At 31.2% G+C, this 24,651-nt stretch overlaps 1 protein-coding gene across 1 annotated transcript; it reads right to left on the bottom strand.

The window, feature by feature from the left end:
• Positions 1-247: 247 nt before the first annotated feature.
• On the bottom strand, positions 248-24,651 carry LOC148608906 (serine/threonine-protein kinase greatwall-like). Its single transcript, XM_088541980.1, has 15 exons — positions 24,519-24,651; positions 21,604-21,659; positions 20,563-20,663; positions 19,281-19,372; positions 18,514-18,653; positions 15,437-15,525; positions 14,090-14,205; positions 12,949-13,529; positions 9,620-10,295; positions 8,378-8,539; positions 6,159-6,375; positions 5,467-5,580; positions 4,852-4,953; positions 4,225-4,335; positions 248-3,495 (listed from the first exon to the last, which is right to left on the bottom strand). Exons 1-15 carry the CDS (start codon positions 24,567-24,569, stop codon positions 3,446-3,448), a joined length of 2,658 nt encoding a protein of 885 aa, XP_088398106.1. The 5' UTR covers positions 24,570-24,651; the 3' UTR covers positions 248-3,445.

Here is a 24,651-nt window from a genome sequence, read left to right as displayed (position 1 = left end):
CAAATTACATAAAAACTACAACAAAATCATAATGGTAAACACCTCTGCATGTGCAGCACTTTCAATTTATGTCTTAACAATATGAAAAGTATAAATTAAATAATATAGTAATGCTCATAACTGGTAAAATGTCACATTCTATAAAAACAAATGACACAAAGTTAAGTTTTTCAGGTTCTGTCAACCAGGTTTAGGTATAAAAGTTCAAGACGAGAAGATTTTATGAGGCGACAAAAAAAAACTATCAAGCTCGCTCAGATTTATTTACCTAATATAACGTGGACTGGAAACAAAAATGACATCCATAATAAATTATGAATGAGATATGTATATGAACTGCTTTTTACTAATTAAAAACAAAATGCTCTTTGTAGTAATGGGTCACTAAATGTTATTAAGAAAAATCTTCCAATTTAACATGCATGGAGTAGGTTTCCTTCAACTTGCCTGAGAGTATATATCATTTTACATGATCTATGGAAAGCTACATTTGTCTTAAACAGATTTTTTTATCTTTAACTTTCAAGATCTTGTCTTTAGAAAAAAAAAAACATTCACTCTACAGCAAAATTCATCTCCATAATTTAAAAACACCAGAACGAACAAAGAAACAAGATACAATTTGGTTACATTCTTAGAAGTGTTGGCTTTTTTCAATACTGGAACAGTATGGTCCAGATCTCGTTAATCACACACATTATTTTGCATTTTTTGGCTAATTCAAATATTAAAGATCTTACTTAAACCAGTGTACTTGTTATAATATTATACAAAGAGAGATTGAATTCTCTGAAGTTCTTGTAGCTGTTTCTTCTTCTTAGAAATAAAATGAAAATGAAATTAATAACCTGATTATAAATCATTATTAAAACAGATTGATTGAGTATACTACTTAATGGAAAATTCAAGAAATAAATCACTGATTTATTCAAATGATAAGCAATAACCCTGAACCACATTGATATGAAAGATACACAATGTAAATGTATATGCGAGGTTAATAAAGGTAACTATCCTGGTATAAAAAAAACTTTTGATATCAATATTGTAATTGTATCATTTAGAATAGAAACACAAACAACTGTTTCTGTACAAATTTTAGAAATTTTCATCTGACTGTAAAATGTAATCATTGTGAATACTAAAGTGTGACAATAATATAATTATTTCTATTTTGAAATTTATTTAATATACTGTATCATATTAATTCAATGGATTAATAAGTTAATTTCACAGGTACTATTTTTCAAGTTTATCTGACCACCACAAAAAAAAAAAAAGGAAAAATTAGTAAACTACAAAATCAATGTGCTTACATCAGTAATTTCTACTTTAATCCCAAAATACATGTATTAAAGCTTGTAAATACTAAGCATAGCAAAAAGGTGAATTTCTCTATGAATATGGTGACAAATTAATTACGAAATGCTTGCAATATTTCAAAATAAACAGGTTCAGCCAAAACTACACTGAAAAAGAAAACATGGTTAAGGCTATTGCATTAACCAACTCGTTTAAGAGAGTTTTTTTTCAGAACTGTCCTTATTTTCTGATTGTAACTAAATTGTAACAAATGAGAAACATAAACATACATGCTATTAGTTTAGTATATGTCAAACAGGAAAGTATAGAGTATTAACAACACTGAAGCTAATGTTGTACATCTACTTGGTAATAAGACAATTGTTGACTAGATACATTTGTACATACAACTTAAATGCTTAATATAATGGTGCAGCAAAATTTCACAAAACTTCATGATTACTTATTGCATTGATAAACAATATTCCAAATTGAATTAATGTTACAATAATAAATAATTTATAAGGCTTCATCAATATTCAAAGAAACAAAAACAAAACAAGTATTAAAAAAACACAGACACACGCTCAAACATAAGGAAAAAACACAAGACACACGCTCAAACATAAGGAAAAAAACACAAGACACACGCTCAAACATAAGGGAGAAAAAAATGCCCAAATGTCTTCATACTCTGCATACCATGCTATCTAATACTCTCTTTTTTAGTTCCTGATCAGTTTTTTTTCATTTTTTATACTAATCCTGACAAATTCCAGCTCTTTGTGGCAAGTTATCAGTTAAGAACGATGTCATGATGTTTTCACGTTAATTCTGTATTATGTACAATGGAAAAATGCAACACATGTTTTTCATATGTTTTGTGAAACATACGTTTATGGCCAACATGAAAAAAAAAAAAAAAAAAACAGTTTGGAACTAATGAATTAATTCATGAAAATAAAAGTAATTATCAAAATTGTTTTGCTTAAATTCTTAGTATCTATAACATATTACATGTAGCAGGATTTCTTGTGTTATTGGAAGGAAATAGTGTCAAATAAAAAAACAAAACAAAAAAGTCCTCTTGACATGATTGATGTTCAAAATTAAACTCAAAATATGAATGCATGATTTTTTACATCATTTTAAAATCATATTTCAACATATAACTAGAATAGGTATAGTGAATATGTCAAGGAGACAACAACCCTACTTGGATGAAAATGTCAGTCCAAGGCCACTCACTGGTCTTCAATGAATGATAATGAAACCCTCACACCACAGGACTGTAACAGTTTACATTTAAATCTTAAACAATACACGTATGAACTAAAAAGGTACTGAACCTTAAAATTTAACCTTTTTCCTAATTCAACAGGTAAATATGTTACAAATACATTAAATTTTTCCCAGCTTCAACAATTCACACTAAAATAAACTAAAAATACTACTCACACATTTTACATTTCATCACAAGTAAAATCACAACATTGTAAATTCATAAACTATTGTTTGCACTATGGTAATTTTCCACAATGTAGTTTCTCATGTTTCTTAAAGAGAACTGTTTTATCATTGTACTTCTTTTAAGTAAATCTATATTTAAACAGTTAGTATTGACAAATATAGCTTAAATAACAAGTTTTGTCTCAAATTATTATTATTCAGTCACAAATATTAATAAAACAAAACTGTACTGACCACATTATTTCCTCTATGTTGTAAGAACACAAAGTGCACCAATCATTTATAAATTTACAGCATTTACATAAAACAGTGGTATCCCAAATATATCACAAAGTATCTCTATCACAGTAACTCCTCTACTACAGTCTTTGAAGAATCAGGCATAGAGTGATATGTCCATATTTTTGGTCAACTTTCTAAATAGTGTAAATTTATTTAGTATTTTCCAAAAATGATGGTAAATATTTTACAACTTACTTCATTACTTTCCCATCCTTTACTAGAACTTTTATCATATAGATCACTTAAAATTTAAGGTTGTAAAGAAAGTTGACAAACTTTTCACTTTTTTTCTTTATTTGCCTGATTCTTAATTAACTTCTGCTTTAGACAATCTCAAGCTTCAACAGGGTATCTTTCTGCCAGTTCTTTGCAGACTACCTCCAATGACTTTCTATAAGAGATCAACTCCTGATACAACAAGATGCTGCATTGTGTTACGGGCTGTAAAGAAAGTAACAGTAATTATGTTACAATGACAAAAAAAACCTAAACAATGTGTTAAACAGTGGAAGCATAATAAACTTTTGAATGGTCCATAAAACACGAAATTCAGATCTCACACGCCTAAGTACATTGCACTATCAGCTGGAAGAAAACTTTGATCGAAGTCTATTCAATTTACAGGACAACCTTGATTTCACATTGGTCAAATAAAATTATCATGTATCATAAGATGTTAATGTCAGATCCAGACATGTGTATAAAGAATACCAGACATGAGTATAAAGGATATTGGACATGTATATAAAGAATACCATACATGTGTATAAAGACTACTGGATGTGTGTATAAAAAACACCACATATGTGTATAAAGAATACCGGACATGTGTATAAAGGGTATCAGATATGTGTATAAAGAATACCGGACATGTGTATAAAGAATGCCAGATGTGTATAAAGAAGACCGGACATGTGTATAAAGAATACCAGATGTGCATATAAAGAATGCCGGACATATGTATAAAGAATGCCAGACATGTGTATAAAGAATGCTGGACATGTGTATAAAGAATGCCAGACATGTGTATAAAGAATACCGGACATGTGTATAAAGAATACCTGACATATGTATAAAGAATACCAGACATGTTAACATTATTTGGTTCTCTATTGAAATGTCATAACAACATGGACACCTTCGATTGTATCATCATTATTATAATACTACCATCAAAGTATGAAGTATCAGTTTCATCATCAGGCTGGGGAAGAAATGAAGGCTCTATATCCAATAGATTCTTCCAGTCCAAATTCTCAAAAAACTTCATCTGTTTTACAACTAGAAAAGAAAATTTAATTTTTATGTATTAGGATCTCTTATACATCTACCATGATAGAAAATATCTGATAATATCTGATTTATGTAAGGAAATGATACAGAAAACCGCTTTCAACACTAGTGAATTTGTATGCTTGTACTTTATTGTTATTATTATTATTTCAGGAGAAGACTTCACAAGTAAGTTATGTTACTTGTGTCTGAGTCAGTTTTTGTTTATTACAAATAAAATACATTTTAACTTAATCATTAAATATTAGATTAACATATTAATCATACTTTAAAAAAAGAGGAGAAACTTTGAATTACAATGTCACAAGTTCTGTTGTTTTGCTTTAAACTTGAAAAATGTCCCCAATGTCAGGATACATTGTTTCATTGTCAAAAACCATGACCAAAAAATTCATTTGAATTATAAAAATATATTTGTGATAATGCTTGCCTGAGCATCACATTTTTATACTGACAGTGCAGTATTGTGATTTACATATTTTTATTTGATCTTAAAGACTGCACCTTTAGCTGTGGGCCTTTCTGATGGGTCCATGGTCAGTAAACAATTAATAGCCTCCTGAGCTTCCTCTGACATTGCTTCCTCTCCATCTGGCCAGGGTACATCTACAATTCATTGTTTCTTTTTTTAGAAAAATAAATAAAACTAAGAAAATGCGAAGCATTCCAGTGTTTAAAATGTGACTCTGTGACCTTAATATTTGACCATGAAAATCAAATATGAACCTATTCATAAGGACTAAGTATCTGCTAAGTCCTATGGCAGATTTCTCAAATATTTAAGGACAAGAATTTTTTACCAATTGTACAGACCCTACTTTCACAATTTTGTTGATAAAGAAGTAAGGTTTCTGTCATGTGGTTTAAGATATACATGTAGATGGTTATTTATCAGATAAATCATCTCCAGGTCCAGATATTAGATCTAATTTAATAACATTTTCCCATAGATTTTGTAAATCACAATTCAATCAAAACCAGACAGAGAAAGAGTGTTTTATCCTTATGTTTATACTATATTTAAATCCCACTCTGTCTTCCTTACTGTTATTTTTATCATTCCCTACAATTTTCATTATTATTATAAAACTCATTCTATAATATGTTTATATGAAATACCTCTGTGTAGTATATTTTGGAAAACAAGTTCAGGTGATTCATCATTAAATGGGGGTACACCAGTGAGAAATTCAAACAGACAAACACCTAAAGCCCACCAATCTACTGGTATACCTAGAAGAAAACAAGAAACTGTTAGATACTGTGATTTAAAATGACTAGAGAACAGTTCATGCACTACAATTAATTCCCCTTTTGTGTCATTATTTCAGCATTCATTAACCTGTGTATAATGTTGTTTTGGGGCCAGCTGCAGCCTTCCCTATGGTGAGAGGGTTTCCTCGTCATTCATTGAAGACCCAATGGATGGCCTCGAGCCGACAATTTTCTTCCCGATGGAGTTACTGTCTCTTTGACAAATTCACCATTTCCATTGTCACTATATTAGATGAGTTTTTCTCCACAACAGTTTACATTCTGGTGTTTGAAACATGTATAATATGATAAAAAAACTTCTTTTAAAATTGTTTAATAAAAGTTGCTGTAAATTCATACTTTTTCACTTTTGTCTTCTATAAAGATTCTGCAATCAGCATGTCTATAAAGTCTTGTGGCACTACTACAATTCACTTGGATAATAAGTCACTAATAAAAGTTTACATCATAAACCATGGAATATAAACAACAAACAGCTATTCTAAAGCACATAATAATACAGATGTATGAAAGAAAACAATTAGCTTATTAAATACCATGAGGTTGTTGTTTTAGAATTTCTGGTGCTAAATAATCTGGAGTTCCCAAAATCCTTTGTTCAGAACATGGTTGGCGTCCTCGTCTGACACTTTTAGGAGTCCTATAAGGCGTTTTCTGGAGTCCAGTTGCTGGTGTCCTTGGAGGTCCAGGTGTTGTCAACCCAGGACTCTGACAGTTACCTGGAGTTTTCAGTAATAAAGGAGTCTTTTGTACCTAAATATAAACAAACAAATTACATACAACCATTCAAGTTGATTGACATTTTTAATTGAACATAATTACATATCCTTTCTTTTTTTTGTGGTTTGATAATTTTGAATTTCTAAAGACTAACTTAAACAATATCACAAAAAGTTTACATATTTGATTCCATTTCAACTCTAACAGCAAGTAATAAAGAACCGTAGCTTTGTTGGCATACTTATCACAAAACTGACCACATAAGTGAGAAAAAAAAACCCATCAGAAAATGCAAAACTATAAAATTTCAGATTTGAAATTTGGGTGTTTGTGATTTCTAAACCTTGCACTATCAGTGGTGTTAGTTGTCTAAAACACAAGATCCTTTATTTTGTGTTTTATTTAGGCCAAAAAAAAATTATTTATGTCTGTTTCCTGCAATTCAACCTACTCTTGGTTTTTTGTGCCATTTTAGCTCAAGCACCATTAAAGTCTAGATTGTTTCCCCATTAACTCAATGTAAAATGCTTTTGGAAAATAAAATAATTTCCCTACCTACCTACCCAACTTTTTTCTTCTGGTAACATGAAACAACAATATTATCATTGTTAGCCTTATTGGTTTAAAGACAGTTTACTGTTTTATACCAAGATATATCCCACATGTTAGCCTGTATTGTAACATACTATATCAAGATAATTTGTCTTTTCTGCTTTAATTCTGACTGAGGTAAGCAAAGGCTATATAAGAAAACGTCAGTTCAATTAATGTTTACTATTACACTGATATTTGAAAGGCTGAAAAACCAACAAAATGTTTTTGTATATAACAACATAAATAGTTAAAATAAAGTGTAAAGAAAGAAGGGACGATAAAGGCTCTTACTGGCCTTAGATACAACTGAAAATTAATCATCAAGTAGAGAAAGTGTTAAATATGAATTCAGATACTTGAATATATTACAGAGAAGCAAACATAAGGCTTTAAGGAAATACTTGCATTAAAAATACAACAGAATTGCATGAAGTTTACCATAGTTCAAGTCATATTTCGGCTAGGAAAAGGGTCCACACCAAAAAAAACCAAAAAAACAACTTAATATTTAGTCAATACATTCATTATTACATAATTTATCATGATGAAAATAAAATGTTTTTTTGGGTTTGCACCTAGATTTTGGGGTAAAAATTTACAATTCTCAGCAGTTTTTGTTAAATGATGTATAACCATAGACATTATGACGACATTACAATGAACTAATGCCACAGAACAATTATTTTCCTTATATTTATATAATTTACAATGTTTTGAACAATTTTTTTTTTATTTCAACAAAATTGAAATTTTTTTGTCATATTCATAGCTTAATGACCCTAAACCTTTCTTTAAATCAATAATATAGTGGTAATCCTTCCTAAGTGTACAAACTGATACATTTTCCCACAAATTAAAGTATTTTAAGAGCAGTGATCCTTTTGAGTAAAATCAGTGTAATGCAGTACATTTACATATGGTAGTCAAAAACAGTAAAGTTGGTAGTTTTTCTGTTACCAAGGCATTTTTCAGTAACTAATAACTTTTACTTAAAAACAAATTTATTAATAACACTGAATCTAAAATCCTATCACGTTATATTTGCCAAATGTTTATATATATTCGAAATTTTAGTGGGACATCATTTTATCACCACAAAAAATTGAAAAATTCTAGGATCATTATTTGTCAACAAGGTAGAGCTTGGAAACAAAGAAGGTGGAATAACAATAAGATGTAAGGAATTATAAAATTCAGTCTGGTTAAATCAAACAAATAAATTGTAAGTTACTGATGTTTTGGATTTTCATGGGTAAACACTTAAACGAGACATGACAATTGATTAAACATTGATTAAACATATTGTTGCTAAAATTTCATTTTCAATCAACAATTAATGTCCAGTACATTTTGAAAGTACACATGTATAAATATCTGTGTATTGTAAAAAAAGACCACATTTTCATAAACATGTATATCTTAGGAATTCCTTGCTACCTACTTTTCTTTTACTGGCAGGTTCAGGTGTCCGCAGACCACTGGAAAATTTGAAAGAGCCAAAAGACCTGTTGTCAGACCAGAATCTATTTGTACTACAAAATCTGGTAATTTTCACAGGCGTTTTCTTCTTTTTAACATCAAAAACATCAGGGTTGTCTTTTCTCTGTAAAATATATAAACGTGTGACCTACATGTACGTAATATACATTTAACTTAAGGAAAATAGATTCTCTGTCAATAATGAGTGGTTTAAATTATTAATCAACTCTCTATGGTAAACTCTTAATTTTAGCTCACATATCAAAAGTTTTAATTTTACCACAGAAAGTGGAAAACAACTTAAAAGAAGAATAAGCTGAAGGAGATACGAATTCTCCAATGAAATCTGTAGAAAACTTAGAAAAAGTAAAATGGCGACAAAACTAGCAGATGTTTACTCAGAGCCTGATTGTTAAAAAGTCATATGCATTTTTTATCACTGGCTTCAGAAGACTTGTATAATCAATTAAAAGACCAATACCACTCAGAATATAAGAAATAATATTTGCCTGCCACTGGTATGCTATTTCAGCATGGTAAGGTTTATAATCTCTTTGACTTTGCCATGCAAAGGATAATAAATAGCAGTACTACAGCAAATGACATTCGAAATAAAAATCTGAATTTCTAGTATTTTCTTAGTCAACTCGACAAAAGGAGGTAAATGCTGCATTAAAACAGCATTATGGCCTGTTTACATGATCAAAGTTTGTCATCAAATTTTTTAAAAATGTTTTTAATGGAAACTTTGGTCAAAGAAAACTTGTCTGTTTATACATTCAAATTTTAGTAATTGAAATCTTTCATATGGATAGGAAAGAAATCATGCACTATCTATTTGTTTTTATTGTCATTCAAAAAATGCATTTTGATCAATCAAATTCCATCAAAGTCTGTCAAAGTCAACTGAAAAATAGGATGGAGTACTATGCCATCAAAGTTTTTGATACAGATTTACATGGTCAAAAAAAGACAAGGACTCTGATGGAAAGCTTTGATCAAGTAAACAGTCCTTTTAGTTTAAGTGGAGTATAAATTGTACATTTGGACATTCATTTATGTTACTGATTTTATGTGTGCTTGTAAAAGTGACTAGTTTTTCAGTTTTGTACATCAGTTATAAACTGGTATGCATATTTTATCTTCCACTTTACTGATGTAATACATGTACATGATGTTTACTAAAGATTATCTTGTCTCATACCTTTGAATCATCTTGACCTTTCTCTTCAGAATCAGAATTATCTTGCTCTTCTAAATTTGTTTCCTCCCCCTCTCCAACATTCATAGGTTCTTCAAATCTTGACAAATAATTTTTTTGATTTTCAAAATTTCCACCAATAGATGAACAAGTTGCATCTCGGTTTTCAGTTTGTTGAGAGGTATGTTCCCCAGTGAAGCCAGCAAAATCCCGGTAATTTTGACAATCGCTTTCACTTTTTTGTAATTCTCCAACACCAAGCAAATCATTCCCAGATGCTGACCTCTTCATACGATGTTCATCACCATAAATTGCTAAAATATTAATTTCCTGCGTAAGCCCAGTGCTTTGTGACAAGTGTTTCAACCGAGGGCTTCTGTCTGTACAAACAAAAGATCGTTTTCTATTTTTAGTTTGTTCTTGTATTCTTTCTAAGTCTTCCTGTTCATCATCTGAATGGTAACTATAGAAACTACTCTCTCCATTGCTCTGGCTACATTCTCCACCATCATCTATGACAGAAATATCTGGAACAGAGTCTTTTTTAGAGTTACAAGACCCATCAAGGTTTTTATGTACCTCTCTACCTTCACTATCATCACTGTCTTCTGAGTAGGAACCATACCTCATAGATCGTAAATTTCTAGCAGCATACGAGTTCCACACTGATTCATCAGATCTGTCAAAAAAAAACAGAGAAAAAAATTCAGAAAAAATTTCAGTTGCAACAAGTGAGTAAATAGAAGAAATGAGCAGTCACATACATCACATAGCTTATTCCAAACTTAACTTAGAAAATGTTCTGCCTAATTAAATAAATCCCATTTAGTCAACACTTTATATATTTTGATATTTTCTTTTTAGATATTCACCTGCAAAGCGGTCTATGTTATGTCTAAATAAAACCGAAGTTCTTTATACAAGATACTATATTCAGATGTTAGTTACATTTCTTAATCAAAAAATGAATTGATCCTGATTTTTGTTTATAACACTAGCACTATCTATTCCACAATTTAATGAGTGAAATCTATTTAAAAAAAAACAACCAAGAAAACATGCACACAGACTCGGACTCATACAGGTAGTTAAACATACACACAGACCTTATCAGACTCAAACAGGTAGTTAAACATATAACTGATGTACAAATTCTCATAAAGAAAGGTTGCTTGTTTCAAATTCAGGAAACTAAAGACAAGATACAACTCAAATATCAAAGCTATAAGCAAATTATAATAAGATTAGAACAATTAAAACCTGATAAAATGCAACTTGTTGGTCTATACTGTGAAGGTCCTTTTATTCGTGGTTCCAATTTACGTGGTTCAGGGGAAAATGATCAGTTGATGGATTTGACAATGTTATCATACAAACAATTGGGAAATTTTCTTTTCGTTGGACACCAAATTTTGTGGTTTACTAAATATTGGTACAACACAAACAATAATACTTAAAAAAGTAATATAAATGAAAGAGGAAAATATACCAATTTTGCCTTACTCGATTAGTTACCAGAATTTATTTTATACACACAGACGCATAAACAAACATATATAAAAACAACACAGAAATGATCGACAAAAGATACAAAATATATAGAGACAGCATAAATTGTGTGGTGTTATGATTTTATCAATTATTTGATATATCTAATCAGAAAGAGCTTCAAATACTACTTACTGATTTTGGAAAATTGATGATTGATTTACCAGAAATTATCAATCAACAGATGTAAGTACGATAATTTCAAATATTAATGTCAAGACACAAAGTTTTTTGTATCATATGATAATTTATGTCCATACAATTTTCTCAAAGCTTTTGTTATCCATAATTCTGTTTAACTTGCTATAAATCTACAAGATGTAACTTTTTGATACATGCACATTGTGTAGAGGACACAATCTAAATAAAGGTCAATACACTTGTATCATCTCTTTTCATCCAAAGCATTAAAAAAGTTATGCATCTAAATTATGTACAAAACTTATTGTGTAATTTTGCATTGAACATGTTCACCTCAAATTACAATCTACCATTTTAGAAGAGTATAAGTCGATCCGTCTATAAGTCGGACCCCCCTTTTCAGTACAAAATTTCTGGAACTTAGCCTTGACCCGCTTACAAGTCAGACTGATTTCTGACAGCTGCATCACTAACAATTCCTGTTTATTTTAATAACTTCAATCAATAATGAAATAAATGATTACCAGCCAGATTTATAGCAGTAAGGAATCAAATCCTTGACAAGCCATGTGTTTTAATACAGCAATTTTTTTAATTTATTCTAATTTTGGTACAACCAATAACCCAAATAAAAATCATAAATATATGCAACAACAAAGAATAAAACAGAAAGTTTATGATACTCTAACTACTCATTTTTGGAGATATTTCAGTAAATTAAGAGGTTTTATCTTAAGGAAAAAGAAATTCATAATAAAGATTGTCATAACCAACTAAAATATTGATTACTTTTGTCACGAGTACATTATTGGGTCACGTTTCTAATACCTTTGGTTTTTTTTTTTTGTGCACAGGTAAAAATCAATCCACAAAATGGATGAGTGGGAAATACCATTAAAATCATAAAAGGCCAGCACTGTGGCAAAATAAAGACTAAACAGTAAATATTCTTTAACTACATCATATTTTAAATGTAAAAGGTAGAAGATGAAGACAATCTTCCTAAAACTGACGTTTACAATTTATAATAACATTGGGGTAAATGATGCCGGTCTGGCTGTTCAATGGGTGTCATGCTCATGTCAATTATGAAGCTTTTAACATTTTCAAGCTGAAAATTTTAGTTCATAAGATAAATTTTTTCTATAAGTCAGAACTCTTCCCAGCAGTTAAAAAATGCAGTCCCAAAAATCTAACTTATAGGCCAGTATTTAAGGATTGTTTGTAATTGTTTACCAGGTTATGCGAGCACAATTTGGTCTACAAATTTTAAAAAAATCCTTATAATTCAATTTCTTTTTGATTAATATCAAAATTACGATTTGTCCCTTCATCAAAGCCTTGTTTAGTTTGGAATTATTTGAGTACGGACCGCAGACCAATTGACATTAACGAGGTCACAGTGCCATTATTTGAGTGTGGACTGCAGACCGATTGACATTAACGAGGTCACAGTACTATTATTTGAGTGTGGACTGCAGACAGATTGACATTAATGAGGTCACAGTACCAAGTTCGTTTATGGAAAATAAACATGGCCAGATAAGAAATAAACAATCAAGTTAAATTATTAATAATTATGTTATTTCAATTGATTATAAAACCATTTTGACTGCCTATCAATAATTGAGATATACATGTACCTGTGCATCTGAGGTGTATCATCCATCTCACTCTGTTGTCTAGATGGAACTTTAAGGTGACTAGCACAGGTACAGTCTGGCTCTGGCTCACAGTTCTCTTTCATACATGTATGGAACACTTCACCACTAGTATTACATGATATGTTGATACTACCACTGGATTCAAACACACTATCATTACTTGTTTCTGTCACTGATGAAGTGTTCAGTACATTTGAGAGTGACAGTGGCTGACGTTTGTATCTTAAAGAACTTTTAGACTCTCCTTCACTGATCAAACTTGAAAGTCTTGTAGATTCCTTAACATTGAAAGAAAAATCAGCCCCACTATTTGGGGTGGGAGACCAGTTCAATGAGTCTTGCAGTGTTGGAGTTAAACTTTTTATAGGTGGAGTCAATTGAGTTATGGAAATTTTACGAGCTGATGTCATCAACCTATTTCTGATGTTTGACCGCTTTTTTTGAACCAAGGGTGAAAAATTGGTAACATTACACAAACTGTTTCTTTTCTTAATGGAAGCTGGTGTATCTAAACTGCTAAAACTACTGCCTCCTGATTTCAAAGGTGTCTGGCTATAACTCTACAAATAATCACATCAAATATACTCAATGAAACATGAAATTCTGCAACACAACAAATCTATTCAGTAACAAAAAATACTATAATAAATTGTTTTATTCTATTTTCTTTCTGATTAAGAAAAATAACCCCTGAAATCAATATATTTTAAGCATTATCAGAGATTAAATAAAGCAATATCTTTTCATTAAGACGGAAGTTATGTAAAAATTACAATACTTGGCATATGAGCAGGGTGAGACATATCTCTATTTCTAATTCAGCAAAAAGACAGATTTAACATAAAACTAATTTTGTGATACAGAATGTACTAAAATCAGAGCTGCAAAACTCCATATTTTTTTTTTAAATCTTTGTCTGTGTGGCAGTCTGTTTGTATTATTTGTCTGTGTGGCAGACTGTATTATTTGTTTTATTGTATTCATGTATTCTGTACATTTTGATAAATTGTGTTAAATTGTATTTATAGCTTAATATAAAATATAGCTGGTGACAATGACTACATTTTTGGATAAACATGACAGTGAGTTTTTGACAACTTATTATAAATAATAATCTTACAAGTCCTAAGTTACTTCTAAATGATATAATTTGTCCCGGAGTTCTGAAGTAATCTTTCCTGTTCTTTGTTTCAGGTATCCTTGGTGTCTTGGCAGTAACATCAAATCCTATGTTATCTGAAATGCATCCCCATATATATTCTTTTTTTTTAATTTTAATACATGTAATACAATGTATTTGTTGGAAAGATGGGGATCTAAAGAATTATACAATAGACTAACATTTTGCACATAAAGGACTTACATAACACTACTCAAAGAGGGGTATAAATCAATATACAACACAAACTGTAATAGATTTTAGTCTTTCAAACATTCACCATATATCTTATTTACTTAATAGGATGTTTAACCAGAACAAAGGACGAGAATTCTTGAGTTTTCTATATTGTTATATAAAAATAAGTAGTGTCCTGAGACAGAATAGCCATTAAGACAAAAAGGAGTTCAGGAAGACATATTGGGCATGTAAGTCTACCTTTCAAATACACTGAGATTTGTTGACAATTTAATACAAGGCATTGAGTACAGTGTTAAAGGCAAAACACCTTTCCGTGTGAAAATAATGATAAACAAAAGGCTCCCAGGAGCCTGAATCGCTCACCTGGTAAAATTTTTGCCTTTCAAGGGCAATAGCTCCAACAAGGAGTTGTCTGACAATTTTGACTATAGGAAGACTTTTGAAGGACTTATCATTAGAATCATTTCCTTAATTGAAAGTTGCATTCTATCTTTTATAGTTTTCAAGATTTTGGCTGAAAACTGCTAAAAATAACTCTAACAAGGAGTTGTCCGAAAAACTTTGACCCCCACAAACTTTTGTAGGCCCTATCATAAGAACCACTTCAGCAACTAAAAGTTTCATTCTAACTGTCATGTAGCTTTCAAGACATTGGCTGATAACTGAAAAAAAAAAACAAAAAAAAACATAATTTTTAACTTTTCAAGGGTAATAACTCTTACATGGATTTGTCTGACAACTTTGATCCCTTGAAAGACTTTTGTGGGCCTTATAATAAGGATCATTTCAGCAATGGAAAGAATTTGGCTAAACCTAATTGTTTTGGAGATATAAGAGAAAGCTGACTGACTCATTTGTTGTATTTTTAGTAACAGCAGCCATAATTTTCACGAATCAAAAAATCCTATAAAAGTTTTGTGAAAAATACCACAAGAAACAGTCATACCAAGTTTGGTTCCAATAGGACAAGTAGTGTCAGAGGAGAGGATTTTTGAAAGAAATAACATAAGAAATAGCAAAAAAAAAAAAACATTGAAAAAAGGGCAATAACTCCAATATGGCTTAACCTCTCAAAACCATGTAATAAAAACAGTTATCACTACTAACCAATATCCAGGTTGACTTTAGATAAACCAAAGTCAGTTAGTTTAATATGTCCTTTACTGTCTATTAACATATTGTCTGGCTTCAGATCCCTGTAAACAGACAGAATTCAGTGTAAAGAAAATAATCCAACAATAAACCAGCAGTACAACTCCTGTTAATACTGCTGCATTTGAACATAATGTATGGTTATATTAGTGAATGCTGTCCAGAGACGATGTCATATTGCACGAGACTGAACTATTCCACCAGCTCTAATAACAACAAAAACTTCATATTTGAACTACATATAATTCAATATCCATCTCACTTCTCAATTTTTTCTGCTTAGCTATTAATTATAAAATTACTGTTAATTGACATTCACCAACTCAGTATACAACTGTTTGTTTTAACAACAAAAACAATGTATTTTGGAATGATTGGCATCTGCTATTTTGTGTTAAACTTGACAACAATGCAATATTAACCGAGTGAATTTTGGAATATTCTGGCTCTTTTCCAAAATCAATTATGATAGTTTCCAAGGATATGTTGCATAGTTGTTTTCTCAGGCTTTTTACTGAAACTAACAAGCAAATATTGATATGATAAAATTACATAGAACTAATAATAGGATAATTAATTGGAAAGAGTGAATAAAGATCATGAATAAATTGATCATGAGTGCTGAAAAATGTTTAGATTTAATGAGTGTGTGGAACTTGTTCAGTGCAAGAGATAAATGTTACTGCATTCTTGGGACGAGTGCTAATATTTAGTTCTTGGGACGAGTGATGATATTTAGTTCTTGGGACGAGTGATTATATTTAGTTTTTGGAGACGAGTGATTATATTTAGTTCTTGGGATGAGTGATTATATTTAGTTCTTGGAGACGAGTGATTATATTTAGTTCTTGGGACAAGTGATTATATTTAGTTCTTGGAGACGAATAATTATATTTAGTTCTTGGGACGAGTGATTATATTTTGTTCTTGGGACGAGTGATTATTTGGGACGAGTGATTATATTTAGCTCTTGGGATGAGTGATTATATTTAGTTCTTGGGACGAGTGATTATATTTAGTTCTGGAGACTAATGATTATATTTAGTTCTTGGGACGAGTGATTATATTTAGTTCTTGGGACAAGTGATTATATTTAGCTCTTGGGACGAGTGATTATATATAGTTCTTGGAGACGAGTGATTATATTTAGTTCTTGGGACGAGTGATTATATTTAGTTCTTGGGACGAGTGACTATATTTAGGTCAATCACTGATTTATTATATAGATTTTCTCACTTATTTGTCGCTGTTTTCAACATAAATTTCAAATTTTGTAAACGTCAGATTGATATACAGGTTGTGATGTTTTGTGACGTTTTGGCAGGAGAAAGTAGGAGAGTAAAGTTACTGAATTTATTTCTAAGTGTAAATTATCGAAAATTTTTCACTTGGAAAATTCAGTACATCACTCCTATCTATATGATAATAGATGAATAATAAGTACAAGATTGAAGTCATCACTACAAAAGTTTTATAGTCGTCATCATGAACTTGTGGATCATTACAGTATTGCACCATGAGAACTGATTTGTTAACATGTCACTTGTCATAGTTTCCCTTTCTTCTTTGTCTACCCTGGACTTGACTTTTTATGAGCAACTTGGCGAGTGTTCCTAGAAAAGCAGAGGATGCTTACCTTTCCGGTGCACCTGGTCCATGCTCCCAGTTTTTAGTGGAGTTACAGTTGCTCATTTACTTTTGTTTCTTTGTACATGATACATGTACATGTATTTTGGTTATTTTATATTCGGTGTTGTTTATATCTGATTTCATGTCTGGTCTTAGTCCCTGGATTGTGTTCTTTTGATTTCTGCTAGAATCTTTGTTCCCTTGATTACTCTTTGATAGCAATTACTTATCATAACTGGTTTACTGAATCTTTTACAACTTTTTAGTGTAATTATTTTCTTTTTCTGACAGTTTAAAAATAAACTTTTCATTCATAACAGGAAATTCTTCTAAATCAATATAAGTTATGACTGTCAGTATAAGAATCAGGCAGAGTATGGAATAACCCACCACTTCACAGGGTAATTCCACTTAATGTACAATCAGAATCAGGCAATGTATGGAATAACCCACCACTTGACAGGGTAATTCCACTTAATGTACAATCAGAATCAGGCAATGTATGGAATAACCCACCACTTCACAGGGTAATTCCACTATATGTGTACCATCAGAATCAGGCAGTGTATGGAATAACCCACCACTTGACAGGGTAATTCCACTTTATGTACCATCAGAATCAGGCAGAGTATGGAATAACCCACCACTTCACAGGGTAATTCCACTTTATTTACCATCAGAATCAGGCAGAGTATGGAATAACCCACCACTTGACAGGGTAATTCCACTTTATGTGTACCATCAGAATCAGGCAGAGTATGGAATAACCCACCACTTGACAGGGTAATTCCATTTCATATACCATCAGAATCGAGAAATAAAGTGAAAATTTTCTATGCCAGTTTGGTCCAATGAGATATAATTTCACAGAAACCCATTGCAACTGAAGATTTCAGGGGAAAATGTCTCTGTAGAAATGCTCTAAAGAAAAAAAAATGAAATTTTATACTCCCACTCATATCAGACAACAACAGAAATTACTAACAACATATGCCCTATCCATATAAAGTCACACATCATATTTGAAATAAATCCATCCATTGGGAGCAGAGATTTTTGTGACGAAAACTTTCTACATCATTCCTTTTAGTGAAAAGACAAGTCCTACAAAAAAAAAGTTGATAGCGTACAGCAACCAAAATGGTTTATAACATATGCTTCATCTATATAAAGCCACTAAAAAAATTAAAATCAATCCATCCATTGGGAGCTGAGATAATTGTGATGACATTTGGATAGACAGACAAGGTGATTCTAATAGTGGTCATTCAAATCTGAAAAGACTTGCTTGACCAATTGGTGGTTTTTTACAAGCATGTTTCAATTTTCCCCATTTTGCCTCATTCTTACAAACATTAGCACATAAGTTTTATACAGTCTTGTTTTTGTATATCCAAACAAACCTATGAACAATGCCTCTAGAGTTTAGGTACTCCAAGGCTAGAGTAACTTCAGCAGTATACAACATGGCCATATCTTCATCAAAGAATCCGTATATTCCTAACAAACTCTTAACATCACCTCCTATCAAGTACTCCATTACCTACAAAACATTGAAAATTACAGATCATTTAAAGGATTTCTGTTTGAGTGTACCATTGGGTAAAAAAACAAAAAATCTATTATTTGGCCAATAAAAATGGATTTTACACTAAAAAATATTCCGCAAATTCAAGTGGCAACTATATACTAATTTCATAACTGATAAATTATAATTACAAGTGACTTTCTATCACCTGTTCAGAGGTAGGAGGATTCCATGACCATTTAGTAGAGGTATTAGGGTCCCATGACCACTAATTAGATAGGAAGATCCCATACAAACTTAGCAGAGGTAGGAGGATCCCATGATCACTGAGTAGAGATAGGAGGATCCCATACAAACTCAGCAGAGGCAGGAGGATTCCATGACAACTTAGTAGAGGTAAGAGGATCCTATGATTATTTAGTAGAGGTAAAAGGAACCCATGACCACTTAGTAGATGTAAGAGGATCCCATACAAACTGAGTAGATGTAGGAGGATCCCATACAAACTGAGTAGATGTAGGAGGATTCTATGACCACTTACATGAAGTAGAGGTAAGAGATTCCCATGACCACTTAGTAGAGATTGGAGGATCTCATGAACATTTAGTCAAGGTTGGAGAGTAATTAATATACAATACGTACTAGATATATGTTCTGTTTAGACTGTAATGAATAGTAAAGATGGACAATAAATGGACTAGTAGCTGATGCCATAGCATCTCTTTCTGTTAACACTGAAATAGAAATAGTTACAAAATATATAGAACAGTCACAATGATCTACAATGGAAACATGGACATTACGGTGACCAACTCTCTGTGTTAACAAGTTCAGGCTTAAAGTGACATATAAGACCTAAATGTTCAAAGTAACATGTACACATAGGTTAAGTTTGCAATTATTTTCTTGTACAATCATTGTCTCTTTTAATATTCCTTTAGATGAATGTTTGACTAAAATATGCATCTCCAACTCATTTATAGCACAATGAATGTATCCAATTTTTTTTATTGTACAATGAAAGTCTCCAGTTCTTTTATTGTAAAATGGAAGTCTTGATTACCTTTTTTGTACAATGAATGTCTCCAACTAATTTATTGTACAATGAATATCTATAATTTATAGGTCTAGTAGTTTGATCTCAATAACTACTGAGTTACATGCAGATACCAGCTTTTAACTGTGGTAACCCTAGACCTAAATTTTGGTAGACAGATTAAGTACACAGGGGTTTCATTAATAATATAGGCAGGAGGTACTTTACAGAAAGTAGGAGGTATCAAATAAATTCGGCAAGGGGTCTGTTGGCCACTGAAGGCCCCAGTGGGTCCAGGGCAACGCCTTGGTGGGGGGGGGGCTTTTGAGATTTAAATTTTGACTTAAAATTATGGGATTAAGTCTGCAATATTTGCTTCAGTTTTGTTTAAAATATATGAATTTGAAATCAAGATATATGATGAATCATAACCGATTTAGTCCAAAAACCCTGAAATCCTGGAGCTCCCCATGATTCCCACCAGATCCATTTCTAGACTAATGCTGATAAACTTTGTTGACTGTTTAATACTATGACATTTTATATGAAATTTTGATAAATGTCATATTTTGTTCTTAGGCTTTTATTTACTTGTTACAAAATTTGAACACTAACACATGCAAATAAAAGCATAGGAACAAAACTAAACATTTATTAAATGAAATTCCATAACAATCTTAGATATCTATTTACTCGATTTGTCCTCATGACTTTTTTTTGCTTTTATTTTATCCTGTCGGTACCAGATGTTACCGTAGCCGGGTAAAAGTACCGGGTACTGGCTCTTAATGAAAGCACTGAGTACATATGAAATGTACATGTATTGCACAATTGTAACTACATTTGTAATAAATCTACAAGTAACATTTGTAATTATGATAAATATACCTTGATCACCCAAATTCTTCTGTACCATATCAGCTCTTTTCATCACCTTAATGGCATATACTTTATTTCTGTTACATTTCTTACATCCAAGGAAAACTTTCCTGTAAATATAAACATATAATAAGTACAGGTTGTACTGTAAATATAGCAAAAATGTTATATACAGTACATGTATATGGCAAAAAATTGGATGGTATTGGATACTTTTGTTACTATCAACATTACCTTCATGTATACATGTGTGTATAATGATCACAGATACACAGTAACAGGTTATAGTATGAAAACTAGAGCACCAATGCTGAATATGTTTAAGTTTCACAATAAAAAATAATTTCACTTTAGCTATTTCTTTTGCTTCTCTTTATATGAATAAAAATACAGTCAAACCGGCTCAACCAGTCACTTAACGGTCACCTGTTTTCTCTATATATTTTAACTCAAATAAGCTGTCACCTATTTTTTTACTGAAATCTTCTTTCTGACTTCTTATACTGACCATTTTGTAAACATTCAGTTTATCACATTACCCGATGACAGTACCGTGTCACATGATTTAATTATATTTAGTACACGTAAATATTGATAATTAGGTTGCCAAAGGGATTAAAATTGTATTGCAATGAAAACAATATTAAAGATTCCATAGTAAAGGTGAGAAATTTACTCACTGGTCGATGTTTAAGTCGTAAACACTTCAGTCTACAATTTAATTATGAAAGTTTGAGTTGCAACAAAATTTCTCAGAAACAGAAAATTTTGACACTGATCGAAAGAAATGAGGCAATATTATGACAATCACATGTGATACAATATAAATGAATATATGCTGACATCAAAGACTTTCTATATCACAATTTGTAACCTCATTTCAAATGTCACCTCTCTATAAAGGTCACATTAAGTATTCCCCAGACGTGACCGCTTGATACAGGATGGACTGTATGGCACAATGTGATCAAAGCATACATGTAGTTACATGTATATCCAAATCTTTAAATTTTATAACTATAAAGTTAATATAATAAATAGTATATTTACCCAAATGCACCTCTGCTTATAGGTTTTATAAACTCAAAATCCTCAATATTTGGAGGCTAAAAAGATCAAATTACAACTATTATTATGTTGACATGTACAAGCACACAGTAAATGCAGTGTTTCAACTTAAAATATACAGAAGTAGTAAGTTAATGAACAGAAATAATCAAATACCATGTAAATGTGTATTACCAGTTTCAAATCATTACCTGAAAGAGAAAAAAAATTATTTCACTTTTGTCCAAGCACATAAAAAATTGAAGAACCTAACTGGGGAATCTGATAGAAATACTTTGAATATATGTACATGTATCTGGTAATTACTTTTCTACTATTTGTTATGATGAAGTATTACAGGAAGTCTGCAAAACTACAATGTACATAAAATATGGGGAAAAAACTCTTATACATTATTTTGGCCTTGTTACACTGTATTCTGAGTTCAAAAGACAAAAAAAAATTGTAGTGGGGCTGTGACATTAATTATAACAGCCCAAAATGAACTTCATAAATAATTAAAATAGGTACTCTTTATGCCTGGGTGTACACTGAAAAAATAAAAGTAAAATGCTAGCAGATTGTTTATATCAATTAACATACATGTAAATGTAACTAAAAAAACTGTGCAGTCCCTATATGTACTAAAGTTCTTTGCATCTTTTGAATAGGGCAAGATAATTAGAGTTTTCTACTGACCAATTTTGAACAATATGGGACTGTGAGTTCCCTGCCATTTTTGATTGTTTTTCTTTAAAAGCCCTATGGCAACCCTTCTCTTCCAATTTTACCTATATATATATATATATATATATATATATATATATATATATATATATATATATATATATATATATATATATATAAATAAATATCAATACTTGCATGATGAGCCTACAAACAGCCTCTAATTTATTTGAGAACCCCTTTTTTATCTTGGATTACCCTTTTCTTCAAAAGTTTCTGGGAACACTAGTAATCCAGGTCAATACTCAGTTAGAACAACCTTTACTAAAAATATTACAATAATTCACTATCACAAATTGAATTCGAGCTCTAACTGTTTAAACCAATACAAATACAATACAATCACCAAAATAATAATAAATATAAATGTACTGTAGTTTGATGTTTATCATAAGGTACCAATATTCCCTGTTATAGACAATAAATCAGGAATATAATGAACAATCCTAATGGAGGAATATTTAATCTGATCTCAGCATCTCCATTCAAGTGGCATGGTAGCAGAAACCATATCAAGTGGTGAACATCCTATCAATCCTTAATTAGTTATTTTAGACCGGTGCACCTGGTCCGTGTTCCCAGTTTTTAGTGGAGTCCAATATTGCTCATTTGCATGTATTATTTTAGTTACTTTATGTTCTTTGTTGTGTATTACTGTTTTCCATGTTTGGTCTTTGTCCATGGATAACATTGTTTTGATTTCCACTAGAATCTTGGTTCCCTTGATTACTCTTTCAATTGTAAATAAACTGTTTATAAGCCTTAACCTGTTTTGGGGTACATGTGGTATGAAATATCAGTGTCACCATAAATAGATCTTACAGTGACTTCTAGTGTTCTCAGATTTTTAGCTTCTTTTCGACATTAATGGTTGTAGTAAAGAGAAATATCAGGGTAAAGTTTAGTTTTATACATAATTAGCAATATCCCCTGAATTTTCATTTGCAAGAACTTCCACTGGTAACCTCAAATTTAATGCCTTAAAACATCCAGACTGTCTGATTAAAAAAATATGTGACCATTATGACACAGCAATATTTATTGGACATAGTATGGTCCAGAGAAAACAAAGTCTTTGGAAGCTGAACTAAATTTTTACTGGATATGCTGGAAAGTCCAATGGACTTTATGAATTACATGACTGAGAGAAATTCTAGGTGTAGCAATTTGCTAGTTATGTCACTAACAATGTTAATATTGATGAATTCATAAAGATAACTCATCACTGGACTTCAAGTAATGTTGTTAAAAATAAAATCTATTCCTTTTCTTGCACCTACATGTACATGTATGTTGACTCCAATCTCTGAAAATTGGCAACAGAAATTATGGAAGCTGGTAATTCTTCTGGCAACGGAAATTTTGTAGCCAGAGCAGCCCCTGAGCAAGGTGACACTTTCTAATTGCCTTCATTTAACTTATACAGAACCCTTGAAAGTTAATTCAAAATCTGCTGCTGCAATCATCTTAAACTCTTCTTCTAAGTAATCTTTTAAAGGATTTATCATTGGGCATTTAAATAATTTAATAACGTAGCATAACTGAAGAACTAACATTTGAAAAGAAAGGATTTACCCATAATACATGTACATGTAGTATGAACTTATTAGTTCTGAATGCATTCCCTGAATTAGCTAGGTGATCAAATAGTGTGCTACACAGAGAACAATTATCTTGTCAAATTTGTCATATTTCTATTGGACTTGATTCTCTAAATGTAGTAGTTGCTTCCTCTCACTGGTGGTAGATACAAATACTTTGCACCATTAGTTGGGATGTATGGAGTTCTTGTTACAGTTAGTAGAGCAACAGCATAGTTACAGTGCCAGAGGTTCCTGTCTGATACTGTTAAGAGTTTAGATATGAATACCTTGCACCATTACCTGGGCTAGTGGAGTACTCGTTGCAGTTAGTAGAGCAACGACATACAGTTACAGTGCCAGAGATTCCTGGTTGATACAGTTAAGAATTTCATTAAGTGAATTGAGGAAAATAATCTTGTCTCTATAATTGTTCAGTCCTATCATGGGGAGATTAAAAATCATTTCTATATATTTAGCTAAGATAATTCAATCAGTCGGTTGTTTGTGTTATTTATTGTTTGCGATATTTTATTGGAGTTCTGTTTTCTCCCTGAGTTATGTAACCATACCACTTCCATATTGAATCACCTTAACAATGGGTTCTTTTGTTTGGTTTTTGTCCATTACTCTATTTGTCATATTATGAGATAAATTGCATAATAGCTAGGAGGTTGACGAATCATTCATTTTTTAAAAGTTCATAAACAAGCGCCAAGTTCCG

This window comes from Perna viridis, chromosome 8 (genome assembly GCF_037379345.1).
Source record: "Perna viridis isolate PV_CMFRI_1.1 ecotype Kerala chromosome 8, ASM3737934v1, whole genome shotgun sequence".
Classification (NCBI taxonomy): Eukaryota; Metazoa; Mollusca; class Bivalvia; order Mytilida; family Mytilidae; genus Perna; species Perna viridis.
Note: the sequence above shows the minus strand (reverse complement) of the source record. Positions and strands in the feature narration are given on the sequence as shown.

What these genes read in the sequence shown, in the direction of transcription:
- LOC148608906 (XM_088541980.1), bottom strand. Translation starts at nt 24,569, where the DNA reads ATGACAAATAGAGTAATGGACAAAAACCAAACAAAAGAACCCATTGTT. An exon ending in TAAAGTCAACCTGGATATTG is followed by an intron (nt 14,206 to 15,436) that starts GTTAGTAGTGAT and finishes GATGCATTTCAG; the next exon opens with ATAACATAGGATTTGATGTT. An exon ending in TTAGAAGTAACTTAGGACTT is followed by an intron (nt 13,530 to 14,089) that starts GTAAGATTATTA and finishes GATTATTTGTAG; the next exon opens with AGTTATAGCCAGACACCTTT.